The 21,907-nt window shown below is 38.4% G+C and overlaps 1 protein-coding gene across 2 annotated transcripts in view; it reads right to left on the reverse strand.

Annotated features, from left to right (window-relative positions):
• Positions 1 to 21,907, reverse strand: part of trpc6a (transient receptor potential cation channel, subfamily C, member 6a) — a 47,562-nt gene that overhangs the window by 6,003 nt on the left and 19,652 nt on the right. Inside the window, exons 5-11 of one of the 2 annotated variants that reach the window (XM_064352107.1) lie at positions 21,537 to 21,753; positions 14,327 to 14,554; positions 11,974 to 12,238; positions 7,804 to 7,999; positions 5,309 to 5,512; positions 2,342 to 2,398; positions 1,775 to 1,850 (exon numbers count right to left, since the gene is read on the reverse strand). In XM_064352107.1, the coding sequence (XP_064208177.1) occupies positions 1,775 to 1,850; positions 2,342 to 2,398; positions 5,309 to 5,512; positions 7,804 to 7,999; positions 11,974 to 12,238; positions 14,327 to 14,554; positions 21,537 to 21,753 (1,243 nt within the window). Of the gene's footprint in view, positions 1 to 1,774; positions 1,851 to 2,341; positions 2,399 to 5,308; positions 5,518 to 7,803; positions 8,000 to 11,973; positions 12,239 to 14,326; positions 14,555 to 21,536; positions 21,754 to 21,907 lie in introns of those variants that run through there. The other variant, XR_010332536.1, reaches the window with a different exon arrangement.

Consider the following 21,907-nt stretch of genomic DNA (forward strand, 5'->3'; position numbering starts at 1 on the left):
AACAGCTCAGGAGAGGTTTTTCCAAGTGCAGCAACACTAAAACTCATACAAGAGGTAGACGCAAGATGGAACAGCACCTATGCCCTGTAACAGCATTTGTTTGACCTGAGAGAACCAGTTGGAGCTGCACTGGTAACTCTGAGGACAGACCTGTCACATTTGACCTCTGAGGAGTATCACTATTAATTAGAATACTCTCATTTCAATGAAGCACCTACTGAGCTGTCTGAAGAGTAGAGTATCTGGATCAAAGGTCATTCCTCTCATCCGCATTCTTAGGCATACTGAGAGCATTAAACAGTCTCAAGTTGTGGATGGAAAAGCACTGCAGTTGTCCAGCAACCTTCTAAGGTGGCTTAGTGAAAGGCTGTCGTCCTTTGAAACATTGAGTGTGATGACACTGGCCACACTGCTGGACCTAAGGTATAAATCTGGGTTTCTGCAGCCAGTCAAATGCACAGACAGCTGTGAAACAGCTGACAGCAAAATGTGCCTCCATAATTAGGTCAGAGACTTCCCAAAACACACCATGCACTAACTCTCAAATGTACCTGTTACAGGCAAAGCGAGCAGAAACTTTCAGCCACGACTGCAACTCACTCAAGTATTGTTACGTTTAATCTTTCTGTTTCTATTAGCCCTTGCGTTTGACAACAGTTTTGTTACATAGGACATTTATTCAAAATGAGTCATTAGTTTTTTTTGTTTTTTTTCAGGTGAGGGTCTGTGGGATCTTTTGGACAGCCATGTGGTGGAAGTCAGGTGGGTCAAAAATGTCACAGAGGATGCTATAGTCGAGGTGCTAACTTAGTAACCCAAATATTCTTCACTCTGAGGATCCACTGTGATTCTCGCCCCTTCAGAAAGCCGTTAATCCACACCTATATCGGCTTGCATTGGAGTTTCTGTGCACACCTGCCTCCTCGGTCCCATGCAAACTAATTTTCTCAAAGGCAGAAGTTGTAAATAAGAAAAGAAATGAACTCAGCCCTCGTATAGTAGAACAAAACCTATTCCTGAACAAAATCCTTTGAATTCAATGAACCTGTTAAATGTTGCATAAAACCCGCATTTAAATTCACTGCACCCACCCCCCCCCCCCCCAGCCCTAATTGGAATGAGATTCAGCTGCTACCCTGCGTGCCTGTAGGGCCAATGCTGTCCACCTTCTTGGCACCACACCAACATTGATAGTTCTCACTTTTGAGCTAACCAACCTGTGAAACCATAGCAACATGCTTAAACAATAGCCACCTAGTTAGTGCCAGCCAAAGTTCATGCTTTGAGAGTGAATTTCCCCAAAATATTAACAACCCCTCCTTATATTTTAATCTTTGGCAAGAGACCATAACAGACTTTGCGGAGGCTTCCACATTGTGTTAAAAGCTTTTTAACACACACCTCATTGTGGATTATTCCTTACCTACTCCCCTGACAGTATTTCACATTATTCCACACTATATTCTGCCAGGGGCCTATTCAGACAGAGTTTGAGGAGTGTATCCCACTGACTAAAATGTTCGTATTTCACAAAGAATGCTTAATGAGTGACATATACTTCTAATAATGAATAAAAACGGATAGTATATTGTCATTGTTCTATTCCAAATTATGGTATGGTGACACCAGTCACCATACCACAACTCTCCACATAAGCTCACCACAGAGGATGCTCAAACAATAGGCACACAAAGACCCAGAATTCAATTTTCCACACCGGCTCCAGAGATTTCAGATTTTCAGTGTTTACAGAAAGAGCGCTGACAAAACCCACCTTCATTCACTTCATCACTTTCTTTGTCAATCTGTGCTTTGAGAATGTAACGTTTGATGAGCCGTTTCATTATTTTCTGTGAAACAGAGTAGAGAGTTGTGTAGCGAAAAAATGAACACATCAACACACATAACACATTGCATTAATACAGAACTATGTGATTGTTATATTATTAGTGTTTATTTCATATTACTGTGTTATATTATTATTAGGCTATATTGTTATGCTATGTTACATTTTGTATTATTATATTTGTGTACAGTATGCATTTCTGGATTTTTATTAGCTTTTTCAAAATTCAAAGACTTAATGAACAAGCATTTTATTTAATTAATTGAATTGCATTTTGCAGGCAATATAAATCTACACAGGGTAAACTACATAGGGACTATTTTAGGTATGAGTTGTTATTGCATAAAGAGGCCTTTAAGGACACGCTAAATTCCCTCGAAGAAGAATTTTATTTATGTATGCCAATTTAATTTTTATAATAATGTTTGTTATAGTCTGACTGAGTCAAGGGTATAGCCCATTCAAAGACTGAAGAGATAATGGCATCTACTGTACCTGGTACCGGCTTGGGCAAGGTGAATTTCTGTCACTCAAATCCTGGCTTTTTCCCAGCTGAAATGAGGAAAATGTCCACACATTGGTTCACATAAAGGATAAGCTGTCCCCAGTCTTTAATGAGCCAGAACAGTTAGGGGCTTCATAAAAATATATTACCATCAGCACAAACAATACAGGTTAAAAAAGGAAAGATGTTGTTGTACTGTACTACTTGTAGGTTGTACTACTTGTAGTCACTGAGATTAGTTGTCACAGTAAGTACAAATTCTTAACTTTATATTCCATATTTCATTGGATTTTACAGGGAGTAAAAGAACAATGTGAAAATAATACAGGGGTAAATCACAGAAAGTGCTATAAATGGAGGAAATCGTGGAAATGGGGAAAAAATCACTGACTCCGTGACACCCGTGACTTCTGTAAAAAAACTCTTAACCTTAATCGTATTGCAGTGTATATTAAAGTGATTGTCGGTTCCCAAACTCGGTCCTGGGGCCCCCCTGTGTATGCTGGTTTTCAGTCCTGCCAGTCACAATCCCAAGTTGTTATTTTTTCTTAATTAGGTGCTTAGTTAGATTATTCATCCTCTTAAGCCACATTATGTTAGAAATAGCTATATACCCCATAAAGAATGAAATTCCAATGTTCATAGTGCACTTATTGTGTTATATTGCAAACAATTGCATAAAAATAGCTAAAACAAATTAGACTAAAGAGAATCAATAGGCTTCTAATTCACGGAAGCATGGACACCTGGCCACAAAAACGAACCATTTGGAAGATAATGAAGAATTCAACGACCAAGCAAATGATAATGAGTCAAACCTGCATTGTATTAATTTAAGGAAAATAAATTACGTGTTCAACTACCTAATTAGGAGCCTATTGATTTACATATGTCTTTCATTTGATCAAAAAAGCGACCTATTTTTATGTAATTGTTTGCAAAGTAGCACAGTAGGCACAATGTAACACAATATCAACATGGGAATTTTATTCTTCAGGGCATGCAAAGCTATTACTGATATAATATAGCTTAAGAGAGTAAATATTCCCTCTAAAAGCATGAAAAGCACCTAATAATGAAAAATTAGCAGCGTGTTAAATTTATGGGATTGAGATTGTGGTTGGAACAAAAACCAGCATACACAGGGGGGCCCCAGGACCCAATTTGGGAACCACTCGTGTAAACCCACTATTAACAGGAAGATATATGAGAATTAATAAACATTTATAAACAATTCAACTTGACAAAAGTGTATCATAAAATATTTTTTCCCCTGTACATGTATGTACACTGCACAAATTTTTCATTCTCATTGCTTATCTCATACAACCACTAGAGGTCACCTTTCACCACAATACCTGCCACAGGGAGGCATTTGAAGACTTTTCTACATGAATTGTCAATCTCGATCAGAGTGGATATGTTAAAAAAATGTATTAATACATTTTTTAAAATTAAATAATAATAATGAGAATACACACACACACACACACACACACATTGGATAATATATGTCGGGTGCTACACATTTTGAATGTTAAATCTTATGCTGTATAGTTTGTTGATGCAGATAAGTTATTTGATCACCAAAAAGGGTTAAATCTCTATGAAAGCATATGGGATGTTATTTTAATCATATTAATACCATATACCAATGCTTCTGCTACTGTAATCTCAGGCAATGTTTATTCTACATCTTAGAGAACCACTAAAGGCATTCAGCAAGGAGCACCTTTTGTTCATTCTTTCCATGAAACCTTTGGTTGGTTTCATGGAAACCGCAATCTAACCTTGGTATTATACACCTGCCTCCACCAAATGTGCTGAATATCATTGAAAATGTTTTCTCTATTTCCCGTTGTTAAAAAATTGGAATAAATCATCCTTACAACCACTTTGTCATGTTATTTAAGGATTAGCATGCTGATTGTGATATTCTAGTTGTTTCGCACTTCAAATAAAAATATTCTCCTCCCTAGAGAAATCTATTTGCAATAATTATAACAGAACTCAAATCAATACAAAGTGATATCAACAGATGGTACAATTTGCCTACTGCATTATCAAGCAGGATCTCAATTATAAAAATGACTATCTTCCCAGAATACATTTTTGTACCAATCTTGCTACCACTCTCTTCCCCTCCTGGGTATTACAATAAAAGAGACAGCATTATGTCTCAGTTTATAGGGATGGGAAACCAAACAAAAATTAAGTTAGATCGTTTTCAGAGAAAGAAAGAGGTTTCATTTACAGGTCTCTCTTTGAAACAATGTTTCAAAGCACACAATAAGCACACACATTTTACCTGGCACAAAATTGACAGCCTATATATATACTGAATATATGTGCCATGGCACTGTAAAACGAATAGGGAACCGGCTAGTGGGTGGGGCTGGTTGCTGCAGTGGGAGGGGAGCTTGGCCAGTCTGGGAGGGAGGAACTGTTTGGAGGTAGGGCAGGAGGAAAGAGGGGAGGAAGCCATGACAAGAATGAGTGTGAGGGTGGGGGGGTGGTTGGGCCAGTGATGTTGGTGATTAAAATGATGATTGATATTGTACCTGCAGACAATTTTACAAATTCACAAAAAAATTATAAATCATTTGATTTGGCTCTGTACTTCACAATTTTAGATTTATGATAAACAATTGTCGTTAAAGTGGGCATGTTTTTATTTTTCGACACTTTGGTTTCACCATGTAGAAATTACAGCACTTTTCATACATTGTCATCCCGTTTCAGGGCACCATAATGTTGTTATTATTCAATAGTTAAATAATGTATTTAACTATTGCATACAGCATACTCCTGTGCAACTGGCATAGCTAGCATGGTACATGGGCCACTAGCATAGCTTCCATGAGAAGCTTACAGTTCAGGGGTCTGCAGCCCTGGTCATGGAGAGCCACACGGCCTGCTGGTTTTCATGGCTGTGATGGGGTGCAAATGACACTCACCTCATTCAGCTCAGCGTCGCCCTTCCCGACCTCCTCTCGTCTGCGCAGCAGTAGCATTAGGAGGTCTCTGATGCGCAGCACTAAACAGATGACTGACTTTGGGCTGGGCACCAGGTTAAAGGGGACAGGAAGAGTCCTCCCCTCCTCAAAGTAGGAGAACCAGAGTTTAGACCTGGCAAACTTCCACTCCACGTCAGCGTCATCCTGCACTTGGCATTGAGAGAGAGAGAGAGAGAGATAGCAAGAGAGAGGGAGAGAGTTTGTAATCATTGTTGTCTTTTCTTCACCTTTGCTTTGGCATCACTGTTTAACAGATTTTCAATAAAACTTAAAAGGGAAAACCTTGGGTACTGGAGTCACAGCTATGGTTGCCAGATTTAGAATTTGTGAAAACCATAAACATGCACAGCTGGAAGCTGACTGTCCACTCACTGGGGGAGGGGGGTGGTGGTGCGGAGGGGGGTTGGTGCTATCGCTATCGGAAACTTTCATGAATGTTTTCAGGGTGGATCGTGGATCGGGGGGTGGTTCACACAAGTTCATTACAAACCAATGGTCATTTAAAATCAGTTATTCAGACTGGACATAATATTTTCCAGTCAGGACCACAAACTGGACATTCCGGTCAAAAGCCAGACATCTGACAACCCTATTCAGAGGTTGATTCTTCTGTGGCTTTTCATGTGCAGAATACATTTATGAACAACATAGCAACAGAAACATTTGCTGAATACATCTGTGCACAGGTGTAACAATCTACTGTCCAATCTACTGTCCATTCACATCGAGATGCATGTCATTCTCCACATAATTTTTGATCCTCATGCATCATTTCAAGTCTGCTTCACTTCCAATTTCTCAAAGGCTTTTTTCATCAGAAAAAACAAGAGTTCAACAGAAGTACACTGTAATTGCAAGTTGGAGGGAAATGTAGGCAATGAAGGGCAATTAAGACATTCCTGAAAATTACAGGGCAAAAAATAGGCCTTCAGATATGACCAGACAGCACACAGCTGCAATCCCAAATAAGAGCACCACAGAGGCTCTCAGAAAAAATCTCTAATTTCTGCGCTTTCATTTCTCAAAATTCATCTATGACCAGCTACACAGTTCAGTGAGATCGGACAGGTCACTTTTCAAAAGGAAACTGAATGTAGTGAAAATTCTGATGAACATATGCATTATTATATTCATATTATATCTGTCACCTAAAGAATAGCTACTATGACTACCAAGAGAGCACCTTTCACATTATTTCAGCTGCAATATCAGACCTAGCAGATGAACTAGGGAGCTACTGCAGTTTTGTAAATGTCACCTATATTGGCTATTACCTCTATCTCATTTTGTAAATATGATATTTTATCCAGATTTCTAGATAAGCAATCTATATCTACAGCAAGGAAACAGTGAGCAAACAGCTAAAAATGTTTCCTTACTAGATTACAAGCGTGAAGTGGAATCCCAATGCCAGTATTTCTGTCCACCCATGGGCGTGTGCCTAACATGAGCACATTTTTACATTTTCCAGTGGGCGCAAGGAGGCACCTCCTAATTTAGGCGATTAACAGCTGGGCAAGGAAGGCCCAAACATCTGCTTAATCACACCTAACTCACCTAATCATGTGTAAATCATCTGAGGCCGAATATGGCCCATTGTTTATGAAGATTCCATAGATTTTTAAATAGAATTATTTTTTCTTGCATTGTGAATATGGTATGGTCAGATTGGAAATGGCAATAGCCTATGAAGACACATTAGTTTTCAAAGTTCCTAGGGTTTTCAATTCACTGCCCCACGAACATTAACAAATCATTTTAATTTATCTGAACATGTTAAATATCTTATGTTGACTCAAAGCTGTGTATCTCCCCATTATTCCACCCAAGGAAACTGAGGATATTACAGAGAATGTCTGCACTCCAAATCAAACCATGGCATAAAAATAAAACTGCACAAAACAATGGTAATCTGCGCTGCAGGGCGACCAGCATACACCAGATCAGATAACTTCAAGAGAAACACACTGACAGGAATGCTGACCGCAATAAAAAATGTCTAACAGAATAGAAGTTCTGCTGAGTACTATACAAAAATCTAAATTGTGCGGAAATCGGCTTATCCTATCTGTGGAATTTATTATGAACAATTGCGAAAGAGAACATCACAGATTATCTCATAATGAAAATCAACGCCCTCACTCCAAATGCATAACATTTGATATAAATGTCTTATACTGGAAATCACACCAAATGAATTACTATGCTGTGAAAAGATAAAATTCAGCACAGTCAAAAGACAAAAAGATTTAAACTTCTTGCAAACTGCCACTTTAGCTAACAGCAGGAACATTCACAGACTTTTTTCCTCATATCACTACTTTAACCCAACTGTCTGCTAGTGGGCCGAAAACAGGCTGATATTGGGTCACTGTATGCTAGTTTTCTAGGTCGTCACACACAGCACAAAGACAGGTAAAGGAGGGGGGCATTACCTCAATTTCCTGGAATGAGCTGTTTATCATGGCTATCAGCATGTTTAGCAGGACGATGACCATGGTCACATTGTAAACCCCGTAAAGGACATATCCAATGTTCTCGATGAACTTGTGTCCATTGTTAATGACAACAGACTTCACTTCGGAGAGTCCAAAAATGGCCCAAAATAATGTTTTAAAGCTTTCCTCAACTCTGCAGAGGGAGGAATGAAGGAAAGAAGGAGAGGGGTAAGACTGATTATTTTTAGGCACTGAGAAAAGTGTACAGAGACAAAGCTTCCCAAACCCGACCTCCATACTCCCTGACCAAAACCAGGGGCCTCATTTTCTTGAAAAACCACATTCTGCTTAAATATACACATTATTTAAAAATCCCCCTCACACATGAATATGTTAAAATGACAAGAGATTAAAAAATAAAGCATTTGCTTGCTCTTTATGAATACATGAATACATTAATAATAAAACATCAAACTCCAACTGAAATCGAAGCCATCAAACTCGCCAGATGGTTGAAATACTGTACTGTGGCACTAAACACTTTTTGGGGAAAAATTCAATACCGTGAATGGGTATGTTCACTTTCTACCAGAAACAAAACTTATTGTGGAGAAATACGTTTACATCTTTTCACTCACTCATATGTTCACTTCATATTCCATATGGTATCTGTCAGCAGAGTGGTAGAGGTTATATTCCCATTTGGGGCACACTGTACCTTGGAGGATAGCCACTGTACTTGACTAGAAACACTTTTTCATGAATCGGTTTAATTTATAAGAGTAAATGTGTAAAATGTGAGCTATATAACTCTCCCTGAATAAGGACTAAGCTCATCGATGATGTTAAACTGGTAAAATCATAAATCTATAATGGGATACATATATTCTTCTATATATGGATGGTATTACAGTGCATTACAATTATTTAGCAGACATTCCCTAAGGACTTACAAAAGTGGAAGACATCAGTATTAGTCTCAGGAATATACAACTGCAACATAAAAAAGATGGCATCGAAGGCCCAACTGTAATCAGTGAGTATAAAGTTAACCAAACAAACCAACAATTAGTATTGTAAAAATATTAAATATCACTATACAGCTAAACAGGTATGTCTATGCCTATTCCGTTATTAATGTTTATATACAGTACCCCTTATTATTATTATTATTATTATTAGGAGTAGTAGTATTATCCCAAGTAAATCCAAAAACAGGAAAGCTAAGGAGGGTCAGGGGAGCCATGGTGCAGTTTGGTGGGTCTTCAGTTTGCATAGTAAGATGGGAGTTTCTGCTATCCTGCTATGACTAGAGTGGGAAGCTCATTCCTCCACTGGAGGCCAGGAGAAATGGCCAGCATGCAGTGGGGGTCAGGTGCACAGATGTTGTAGTACAGAGAGGTCTGGCCGATGTGTAGGGTCTGACGATCTTTTTAAGACCTTGCTTGCTGTCTAGTAGGCTAGCACCAGGGTTTTGAATTATATCAATATCAGTAGCCAGTGGAAGAAGATGCTGAAGTGAGTGGCATGACTGAGTCTGGGCAGGTTGTAAACCAGGTAAGCAGCAGTATTCTGGATGAGCTGCAGAGGTCTGATGGCAGAAACAGGGAGGCCAGCAAGGATGCAGCACTCCTGACACATGACCAACATCTGAACAAAAGCCTGTGTTGAGTAGGTGGACAGGAAGGGTCAGATTTCCCAGATGTTGTAAAGAAAGAATCGACGCACCTAACATACCGCTGTGATGTATGCATATTAGATATATATTAGTTCCAATCATAAATTAATTATGTATCATATTTTTGTAATTTCATATTTACGAAAACATATTCCATCCTTTGTACATTGGTGTATTACCACATATAGGTACTATACTGTATGTTATATTTTCATAAGGTCTGATATACTTTCATAAGGTTATATTTTGTAGTTAGTATTTACACTCGGGAACTACAGTATACGGGTGTGAGGGGGTAAAGGGCACAGGGTCAAAAAAAAAAGTAATTATACCACAGAACCCAAACCAAGATCCGCCCTGCTGTCAAGTAATTTATTTACTGGTCCAGGAACCTACAAGGATTCCTGCTCCTCCTTGCAGAGGCATTGAAGGACTAACAATGAGCCATCAGCTCTAGGTGCACGTCCTCTTTCATAACGATTTTCAGGCAGGGTGGCCAAATGTCACAATTAAATCGATAAAGTCTCGATTTATGAGCATTTGCCCCAAAAAACATATCACCGGGAAGGATTTTGCTGCGATAATTAAGAGTGAATGTACCCAGTGTTTTGACAGGATATTGCCATTTGCAGCTAAATATCAGCATAAATTAAAATGAATGATTCATAGTTTTACAACCCAAGCAAATGCATACCTCTACTTAGAACTCTGGGCCACATTCATAAAACATGTGTATAATCACATTTTATTGTAAACTGTGTAAGAACGTTCCAAAGAATATTTTGGTATTCATCATTTTTTTCTTATCTGTATTTGCTCATGGCTGTTTCCTTATTCTAATCACATGAGCAGGTTTGTGCATAAAATTTACAGTCAGCATTCATTATCTCGTACAGCTGGGATACGCACAAACTGCTGCTACTGCTAGACAGGATCCATAAAGGGTCTTCAGCCTCTAGCCTGGTGAACTCTCATGGAGCGAAATGGCCATAAAGGAATCTGCTCTTTGCATGTAAGGCTCTCCAGAAGGGTCTTCCCCTAGACAAACCATCCATGAATCAGCCAGATGGCAGCTCCATCGATTAGCCCTGATGTCCATCGACTCTGTCCCCCACGGACCGATTTATTCTGCTGTTTGAGGCAAAGGGTTCCCATCCATTTAATTTCACTGTACCACTGTAAAAATATGGTAGAATTTCTTAGAAGCAGAGAGCCTGGTGGAGGCAAAAGGAGTGGTAAATGGTGACCACCTCGCATCAGACTTGGGTCAAAAATGGATATTAAAAGTATTTTTATTTATTTAATTTTTTTAAACGTGTCATCTGTCAGTACTGTACTGGAGTCTAAAGGGTTAAAGTGCTGACCCCTGGCTGACCTCACACTATTCTTCTCAATGTCATCAGTGATGCGTGAGTCCATCCTCACACAGCAGGAGGAAGACAGGCAGAAGAGTTTGTTTTGGAGAAAATGCAGATTTGGCACTTAAGACAAGCTGTTACTAAAGACAAGCATATTCATTGTGCAAAGCTGTTACTGTTTTCATTTCTGTCTCATTGTGTATGGAGACTTTAATTTCCATACATGATGAAAATATTTTTACTTAAGTTCTGATCAAATTTTACTGTTTCTCTAAAGTACGCTAATGAAGTATGTTTTTTATTTTATTTTATTTTTTAAGTCTGTGAGGGGTCTTGTTTATTGCAACTTGTATACCATGTCAGCCTAGCTTTATGAGAGGTTCTGCTCAAAGACATCACCTTATTACTAACTTGAATCATTTTCTTTCTGTTATACTGAATCTATTAAAAAATTAAGACATCAACCTGCTCTTTTGTTTCGTTGTTCATACCGTAATTTAAAAGCTGAACTGCATAGTATTTAACATACTCAGGGCTCACTCACTACGGTAAATTCAGCCTGTTTACAACAATGAACACTATTCTGAATCTTCTTCTCTATATTCCACTATTTTCACAGAACTTATTAATTCATGGATCTTTCAAATAATGTGTTGATGATACTCTTTAAACCATAAGAAATATTCTGCTAGTCACACAAAGCTTTCTGAATGAGGCAAAGGTCAAAATATGATCATTTTCTTAGACATGACCTTGGGAACACAAAAATTCAGAAGCCCTTGTTAGTTTCACTATTTTACGCATATCAATGTGCCACTTAAACATGCACTTGAAATGGGTCATGTTAATATAAAATTATCTGATTTGAAATTGTAAGACATTTGTGTGTGTGTGTGTGTTTTTGGTGTACAAATAGGGGAGGGGTTATGACAACATGCAGAATCTGTTCTGCTACATATGATATAAAGACTTGGGAAACCATTTTACTAACACCAACCCTCTGGTTCCCTTTATTACCACACCCAAAAGAACAACTGCCGCCATCAACTCACACCACCCAAATACCCCAGATCAACCACACCCTCAGTGTCCCAACCCCCATCCTACAGCTGCCCAAAACCCTACACTCACGTTGTAAAGGCATCATTCTGCTTGGCTCCCAGGTAGTACGAGTAGAGGTTGAACATCCCGATCATGAAGGCCACGAAAACCATGATGAAAATCACCATGAATTTAAAGATGTCCTTAACTGTCCGCCCCAGTGAGATCTGCAGTGGTCCGAAGCTCTCGTTGGCCGGCAGGATGTAGGCGATGCGTGAGAAGCTCAGCACCACCGCGATTGCGTACAGACCCTCTGAAATCAGCTGGGGGTCTGATGGGAGCCACTTTATGCGGGCTGCAATGAGAAGGGGGCAGCAGTCATTTCCATCCCACCTCTGGGGTAGAATTTTTTAATTCCTTTTTTAATGCATTGCAGGAGGTCTGGGTATCCATGCTTTAAGTACTAAACCTGACACAAAAAATTCAGTTTTAACTTCAAATCAGGTCTCCCCAAACCTTTGAGCCACTCTACATTTGAGCAAATATTTAAAGGACAAGCACACATAATGGCATCCCTCAAATATAGTAAACCAATTATTTTAATTCAAGAGGTTTTTGTTTAAATTAAGCTGAAATTGTTAGTCTGGCTTCAAATTTCACAAATTGATCATTGTTGACGAAAACACCAAAGTCACGCCAGAAAATTACTTCTGTGATGTGTGATGTCAAAGGTGTAACACAAACAGCTCTGCTATTATAACTTCAGGTTTAAAAGATGACATAAATGGAAAGACATAATCGCTGATCCTGAAACTGCAATATAACCGTTCAGGTTTGAGCCAGAGGTGCAGGGATCGGAGTTGGAGGATTCTTCCCAAAGCCTAAAACCAGAGCAGGATTGATAGGAATACTCTGACTTTTTGGAAAATAAGCTATCCTACCCAGATTCCTACGAGAAGATTGATGATCCATCACAGTGCGTCCAGTACAAGGATTTTAACAAAATATGGGCTGCATGCTGTGTTAGCTCCATCAATGACAGTATATGGACGCCACTAGCTTAGCTCCTGTCTATGAAGTGAGTGAAATACACCTTCCAGCATCTCCAAAGCTGATTAATTTACACAATGCATCTTGCGTCTTCATGACAAGTAAAAATAAAAACAGAAAAACAAGATCTTAGTTGTTTTAGAGGCAGCTATATTCAGACCTATAACTTATATACTGTATCCATCTGCTGAGTAAATGATTAGTTCTAATGTAGCTGCCTCTAAAACAACCTAGGTCATTTTTTCAGTTTTTATTTTTGCTTGTCATCAAGATGCAAGATGCATTGTGTACAAAATGCATTGTGTAAATAATTCAGTTTTGTAGATGCTGGACGGTGTTTTTCCATCATTCTGAGCTAAGCTAGTGTATTCCAACTGCAGTATATCGCACTGAAATCATTAACAATATCATAGCTAATATTACATAGCTTACACGATGTTGCTCACATATATAAATCTAACTTATTAGGTCTAAGGACAAGTTAACCTAATGATTTTGTGCTAACTAAACCACAAATGGTGCATTATTAACTGTGCTGTGTATGAAGCTCGCGACCAGCTATGGAGGAAAAAATAAATGCTAGGCATTTACGATATAATTATACAATACCTGACCACACTACATATTTAATAATGTAATATTTAATAATAAGTGTGCATTCACAACCTGACCTACCTTGCCAACTAACAAGCTGTTTAGGAGATGGGTTTTTTTCCATTTCAAACAGACTCGGAAACAAGAAGTTATCTTGGCCTACAAGCTACAACATGTACTCTCGTGTCACTACAGCATTTTCCATTCCACTAAATCGAATTAGAATCTACTCTAATCCAGCTCAAGTGAGCACATTGTCTAGCCTCATGTGTTTATTTAACTCATTTTCCATTAGTGCTGAGGCAACAACTTTCTTATTTTGGCTAATTCTTTAATGGAAAGGCCTATAGCTAATTTGACAGTATCTGACTTTCACCACCTGTGCCACAAATGTCACAAAATAGAATGTGATAATTCTGAAGATTTCTGAAAAAGGGAGGCAGGGTCAGTCAGTCATAAAATAGGACAATTTCCATTTGGCTAGTTTATTTGGCTAGTCTGTTTCATAATATCTGGTGCTTATCCTTTAAGCTGAATTGTGTCAGCAGACACCCAGATGTATCAACAGATCGTATTTTAAAAAGCAAGCTGTGTAAGTCACTCCAAGTGCATCTACTACAGTTATGAATCTGATTTAAATTTAAAGCATGTGAAAATTTCACAGATATATTTTTTATGTCACTTCCACTGTCTACTAACAAAATAACTAATTTAAACCATGTCAAACTGTTACTGTCTGATAATTCTGGAGGGACATTCACCATTTTTGGAAAATACACATTGTGGTGATTGTACTCACCCAGCCGGTAGTATTCTATCTCAAAGGGTAGAGTTATGTTTGATAGGTCAGTATAGTGCTTGTCAACGTAGCTCTGCGCTACATGGGCATGCCAGAACGCCATGAACCTGGCAATGAAGGATGCCACAAAAATGGCAAGCATTCCAAAGTCCAGAAGGTTCCAAGGTTCCAACAGATATTCTCTGGGGCCTTGGGACCAGATCTCCTTGCACTCTGCCCAGATCATCCCTTAAGAAAAAAAGCAGAGAGATAAACATGGCTGCTTACCATCTGGGGAAACCTACAGCATAACTCATTAACAACATGAGTTGTGGTTTCAGCTCAGTTATCATTATTCAGAAATTAATTGAAATTTAATGAATTGAAAAATCCCCATAGGAAATTTTGGACAGTTTGCAATTTGTGAACTGAATTTCATATTCCTTATTTACCCATTCTCTCTTTTTGGCTAAGCCCTGCATTTCAGTCAAACGGTGCCCTTTTGGAGAGCTGACATGTACATAATGGTTACTTATCACACACTAAATTCACTTAGAAATAATCAAACCACTTGGTTTTACCTTTGTGCTTTTACTATGTGCTCTGACCTGTGCTTACTAAGTAAGTAGTACTAAGTAGGCTGATGTAATTTGCGTATGTAAACAGCCCCTGTATGAAACGAGGCTAGCAAAGCTTACAAAGTAATTTCACAGGGTGAAAGTGAGGGAACTCATGTCTTTCATCAACAGCCTCATGCAGACACACATACATATACACCTTTGTGAGCAGGCAGTGCTCACTACAATAATAGTTGATTTGACTGTGCTGATCTCTTGCCTTAGACCTGCCCAGTGTGGCAAATACCTGCCAGGAGTTTTCTCCAACTGCTGTAGCTCGTTGCATGAAAGAAGTACATAAGTCTCCTGATCACAATAGGGTGAGAGGCCACAAGGAGGAAAAACTTTAACTATTTACAAAAATATTAAATCAAATCATAAACACTTTCCAATAATATAGTGCCCTTCATCAATATCACAGTATTTGCCGATAAACAAACAAAGCTCCAATAAACAACTGATAAAGCATGTGCTGAGCTTCCACTCGTGCACTATGCGAAAACAGAAAGTGAAAGTAACTGGGTACATAGCAGAATAGTTAAGCCACAATTTAGATGTTTATAGAATGTCTTTAGATGACATTCTATAAACATACAACCTCAAAAAAGCATGTTCTTTGTTATAGCAACTCATAGGCAGCATAACTGTAACATAGACAGGGACATTATGTTCTCACCAGAATATACTCCTACTTTTTTAAATGATGTATGATTTAATTTGTTAAAAAAAATTAATATTTAATTAAGCCTTTTACCCAAAAATTACTTATGGAACATATCTTTACTATCAGTATATATTGGCAGCACCAAATGAAGCCCTAAACTACTGTAGCAGTTGTTTGGCAATTAGTGATCTATAAAATAATAATCAACCTGGGGTGCCAGCTTCAGCCCTCCTTAGGGAAAGGGGACTGCCTTGTTATTGCTTTTTTTGTCTCTAGTGGTTTTACCGATCAAGGCAGGGTATTTTGCATCAAAGTGCGAAGTGTACAGGGTTTACAGGAGTCCAAGTGTACAGGTTTGCAACAGTGTCCGGGTTATAGAACTGCACCTTGAATCAATGACGGATAAAATGAATAATTTACAACATTGGTGCTGGTGTCTAATTTCATGGCCACTGGGCTTTAAAAGTTTAAAAAGATTTGGCCCCCAACCTTGATTAACAGTATAATTGCAGAGAAATTCTAGGCCCATTGAAATAATTTACTATGTTACCCTTTCACCATTAAATGGCATGCCATCCAGTGAACTACATTTTATAAGGCAATTTATATAATGGCAAATGACTTCACATTTTGGATGGAGAAAGCAGACGTGTTTTATTTTAAGCAAAATTGAAGGGTGGGGGGTGGGGGGGGTTGAGGTGGGAGAAGAGGGACTGACTGCAAGACCAAGAGATTATGGCGGGAGTTGTCATCACATGCCCAAAAGAGTGACCTTTCCCAGGGCTAAAAGGATGTGTACTCCTTCCCCCCCACTCTCTTGCATTTATGAAAATATGTGTTTACCAAACAGCATAAGAGACCACTTTTTTCGATATTGCTCTTCATAACATGTTTCAATATGGGCAAAGTAAAAGCACGCTATGTTAGGTCACTCAAGATAAGAGCATCTGCTAAGCAATTGTAAAGTAAAAGAGCATTTTCAGGCTGATTAGGTACTGAGCTATTGCATGCTAAAGAAACAAATGGCCTGGCCTCCAGGCTGAAGAATTATCTCTAAAGAATCCTGAAAACATCTGTGCAGCTATTTATATTTAACACTGTAAGCATTTCCTGGGATATGTAGGGAATGGTTGTTAATCCCATTCATTTTCATCACATATTTTCACTTGTGTGGTGGAGTGGCAGAAAGCTCAAAAGCTCAAAATCACAAAGCACACGTGTACCACAGCATTGCGACAGATGTCAAGGTGAGTAACAATGTTCGATTCTGACACTGGGCACTGGGGGGGGGGGGCAGGGGACTTAGGGGTGAAGGTGGGGGTGTGGCTGTCACAGAGCTGCTGGCTTGATTAAAGTTCTGTTTCATTTTTTTCACAAGTTGTCCTAAATGTCCTAAATTGATGAGCATGAGCAATAGTCATTTTTTATCAAAGTTTTATAAATTCGCCTCACAGAGGAAAAACATATTTGATGCATAGCAAATTACAGAATAGACAATAGAATTTCATATACAATGAGAACATCCTGTTATTAGACAGATACGTAATTGCACTTCAGCACTAACAGATATTCACCAAAAGCTATAATCTCTTGACAGCAGGAAGGAGAAACAAGAGATTTAGCCTACATAGAAATGTCCCTGGAACAAGGTGTTAAAAAAGAAAAGAGACTTGTCCTGTGCTTTGATGTAAAAAAAAAACATTAATACAAGTAATTTTATAAAATATTAAGATTTTGATTATTCCACCTACTTTGTAATGAGACAGGCTCTGACTAGAAACCATCCAATTAAAAATAATTGGTGTGTGTAAATGACTAATAAATTGAAGACAGCCAAATTAAGCTTTGAAGTTAGTCCATGTGCGGTGTCAATTTATCTTAACTGATCTGCATATGTTTAGTCTCGCCTGTCTATAACCCCGTGCTGGTAGACAATAACAGGCTCTGCCATTAAGTGCTGTTCTTTCCTACCAAAATTTAAAAAATAATTTATGGACATGGCGATGGAATTGCCAACAGTGTTCAAAATTATGGAAATTAGGCAAATTCTGCGCAATCAAATACCTGCTTTAGGTGTTCGTGCGGCTAAATCTCATATTGTTTCTTTGAGTTTATTTTTTAGGTGAATACAAAAACTCTAAATCTAAATTATATTCCCCAAAAACCTATACTGCACAATCCTTCACGGTCATACCAGTTGGTGTAGGCACAATGTAACCTTCATTGTTAATTCAACTCTTTTAACAGTTTATATGCAAATAGATAAAATGCAACGCTGGACGTTTTTCTGTGCCTAAAAAATCCTAATAAATCTAAGTAGCCTCTATTGAGTATCAAGGGTTATCCTGACTACCAAAACCCTAGGTAGTAATACAGCCAATCATGTGTCATCATTATGGGACACCCAGCAATATTTAGGACTGACTTATCTGTCCATGTGTAATCTGTCTGCTCACTGTTTTTAATGTATGAACAGTGAGCTCCATAATGTTATTGATTTGGCTCTGTCCCCACAATTTTAGATTTGCAATCAACCAATGCACGTGTGATTAAAGTTCAGATTCTCAGCTTGTATAAAATGGTATTTTAATACATTTTGTTTTCACCATGTGGAAATAACAGCATTTGTTATACATAGCCCGCCACTTCAAGGATGTTCAATTGCTTCCTTAGTGCAGGTATAAGAAAGCTTTCAGTGTCGAGTCTTGATTGTAGGCATATGATTGCCTTTGAAGTCTGTTATTGGTGTTTGTCAACATAAGGACATGAAAGTCAAGGAAGCCACTATGAGGCAAGGAAATATTTTTTTAAAACTGTCAGACACATAGGCCAAACCTTAGCCTAACCAAAATCAACCGTTTGGAACATCACTGAGAAGAAAGAGGGCACTGGTGAGCACAATAACTGCAAGGGCCTGGTAGGCCAAGGAGGAACTCTACAGTTTACGACTGGAGATAAACTGTATATACTGTATATCTAGATACTGTATATTCCAATGCATTATTACTGTATATACATTTTCCTTCATTATTATTATTATTATTATTATTATTATTATTATGATTATTATTATTATTATTATTATTATTATGTTTCTATGTGCTTAAAATCTATTAAACTGTCACCAGCTTTGCGTGCAATTGGGTGGGAATTACTTTTCTAAAATTCTGTGTGACTGCCTACACTGAGGTGGAGGTAAAAAAAGGGGAAAAAACAACATTGCTTTACAACCACTGCATTCATGCTGACTCAATAAAAGAGTTTTAAATACTCACAATGTGCATATTTGGTAAAATGCATTGCTCTATGTTAAGGAAAAAGCATTTAGATTTTGAATTGAGCCTTGATCTTTTGAGCCATTTTTTATTTCATCAAAGAGGATTACTGCGGAAGCCATGGCAGCTATAATTAAAACCTGGGAAACGTAAAGAAGGAGACAAGTATGAGTCAATAAATGTGATGACTGCAAAATGCTTCATCCATACAGAGTTAATCACCTGTCATTTATGCTTCCATGGATTTCAAAATAATCAACAGCAGTGTACGGATACCCAGCCATGTTTTTAGCATTCCTACAAGAAATCTGCAGATTTAGCTGACTTTAGCGATGATTACAGACAGTCATGACACTGATTCTTTCAATGACAATCACTTGTTTTCATTTTTAGTTTGACAAGATTTGAGATCATTTTGGCTGCATGTTGCATTTAGGTTATGTTTTGAAATGGTATCGTCAAGTTTATTTATGTTGGAAGTGTTATAGAAATATACTGAATGATATTATTTGGCTAAGAAAGGGGTGTGTTGAATCCACACCTGTTATAAACATGATTTTAAATATTATTTGTGTGAAGTAATTATTTAAAAATAATGAAATGCATATATCAGAAAGTTACTCTTCAAAAACAATTAAAACCCTTTATAAGTGAAGATATTTGAATACTGTTAGAAATAACTTCTTCATTTGAATACATTCATTGCAAATGCAATACAATTATTGAAATATGAGAAAACCCTGATTATAGGGGATAGTATTCCTTGAAACATGAGAGCAGAGTCACCAGCAACCATGGTACAATGCCTGGTGCCCAAGTTACATTAAAGTCAATTTGGGGGCGGGGCAACTCTCTAGAATTATTATTCAAGTTAACACCAATGACATCCAATTAAGACAATCCAAGGTCACCAAAAGTACTTTTGAATTAGTGTGTCAGTTAGCAAAAAAACATGTACAGTGAAGTCATCAGCTCAATGGGGTGATGAGGTCTACAGTCCACTCACATCTCTAACGTCAAAACATCTCACATCATCGCTGGTTGTCTGAGTGGTGCTTTCTTAATGCTATAGGTTTTATAAAAAAAATTGGCAATCTTTCTGGGCAAAGCCTGGATTATTAAAGAGCGATGGACTCCACCTAAGCTGCTCTTGTTCTCTCAAATAACTTAGCTGCTAGTCTTCGTGATGAAGGATTTCTATATCAGCCCTACGCCAATGTCTCCAAGGTGTGTTCCACAGCAAGCAATTTGCAGCAGTGTTTAGCCTAGAATGTCAATTAGAAATTATTTTATATTCCATTGAGACTGTCTGCCCCATGCACAATGTTTTAAACATAAATATTTTCATGTTATTAATACTGATATTCTTATCACTGATTATTAAACCAGCACTCAAGAAACCTCATCTCAATCCTGAAGATCTAAAAAACTATTCCTCAAACCTATTTCTTCTCTAAAATACGTACTAGGAAATGCTGTTGTTAAGCAACTCAGTGCCTATGTTAGTTTAAACCACATCCGTGAAACTTCCCAGTGAGGATTTCAATCAAACCATAGTACTGAACCTGCTCTTGTCAAGATTGTAAATGATCTATTGCTGTCATCAGACTGCAGCTCTGTGTCTATACTATTGCTTCTTGACCTAAGTTCAGAATCAGAGACTGTTGATCATGAGTTTCTATTGCACAAATTCCAGAACTATATAGGACCTTGCGGACAGGCACTGTCTTGGTTGAAATCATACTAATGTAGCAGGACCCAATTTGCTGAATGTTCATAGGGGACAGGGGACCACTTTCCTTTTCACTGTGATATCATCCAGAAACATTGTGTGGAATTTGATTGCTATGCAGATGACACCCAGTTATACATCTTACTAAAGCCTGTGAAGCTCTTGCAGCTAGAGGCATGTGTTACTGACATAAAAGCCTGGATGAAACAACCTTCTGCTTTTAAACTCAAAAAAAAGTTGGTTTCATGTCCATTTGCCTGACCTCTCTCAGTATATTTATAAGCTATGCTTCAACCTTGCATGCAGAATTCAAGCATGCAGGATTGCTTTGTTCTTAATATTCCGGTTATCTAGTTGTCCCAAGAATTTCCAAGACATTTACAGGTGGTAGAGCATTTAGATCTCCCCTACTATGGAATAACCTTCCAAAACATGTAGGGAAATCAGACACAGTCTCAATATTTAAGTCCAAATTAAAAACGCACCTTTTCAGAGAAGCTTAACCAGTTATGGTACAGACAGTATAAATAAAGAGCTGGCATTATGGGCCGATTGACTGACATACATACGGTACTGTCACCTCTCCACAGTTGTGACCCATTTTTCACTAGTAGGATCTTGAGAGGTGGGTAGGTTTCTTGCCTTTCTCGTGCCTTTGCAGGTTCTCTGTCTCTGTCCTTGTAGTTATGCTGCCATAGTAAACTTTGTTTTCTACCCATAGCACTTCCCTAACTCTCTTTTCTTTGTTTTCAATTCCCACCAATGGGGCAACTGCTGTCTGTCCCCCATATGTCCACTGCTCAGCCTGCCAACCGCCACATTCAGATGATTCATACAACCTGTCAATCCACACCCAGAGCCGCCAGAACAGGCTGTAAATCTAGCCAGAACTCTTGCACCCACCTTGCCTCTTTGATGAGAACAGTTGATTAGAGTAACTGACCTATGACCCATGAAATGATTAGGATCTCCATCCAGGTGAAAGGGGTGGTCTTCATGCGGAACAGCTGCATCGGGTGGTCATGGGTGGTCATGTTTGGCAGCAGCTTGGTTCCATCGAAGCGGTCTGACGCATTCATGACAAGGAGGCCAAGGAAAATGGTGAAGGATGCAGCGTGGGCGACAAATTTCAGAAAAGGGCCACGCATGATCTTTCCCAACTGAGAAGAGGGGGAAAGAGTGACCGGTAACACAACAGACAAATGTGTGTGTGATGTTGTATCGTTGCACCAAACACTGCATTAGAAGTTCCCTTGTTTGAAAAATTTAAAACGACGTATTATTTAGTCTAATTAAGTACTTCTAATCTAGGAA

This window comes from Anguilla rostrata, chromosome 9 (genome assembly GCF_018555375.3).
Source record: "Anguilla rostrata isolate EN2019 chromosome 9, ASM1855537v3, whole genome shotgun sequence".
In the NCBI taxonomy this organism is placed as follows: domain Eukaryota; kingdom Metazoa; phylum Chordata; class Actinopteri; order Anguilliformes; family Anguillidae; genus Anguilla; species Anguilla rostrata.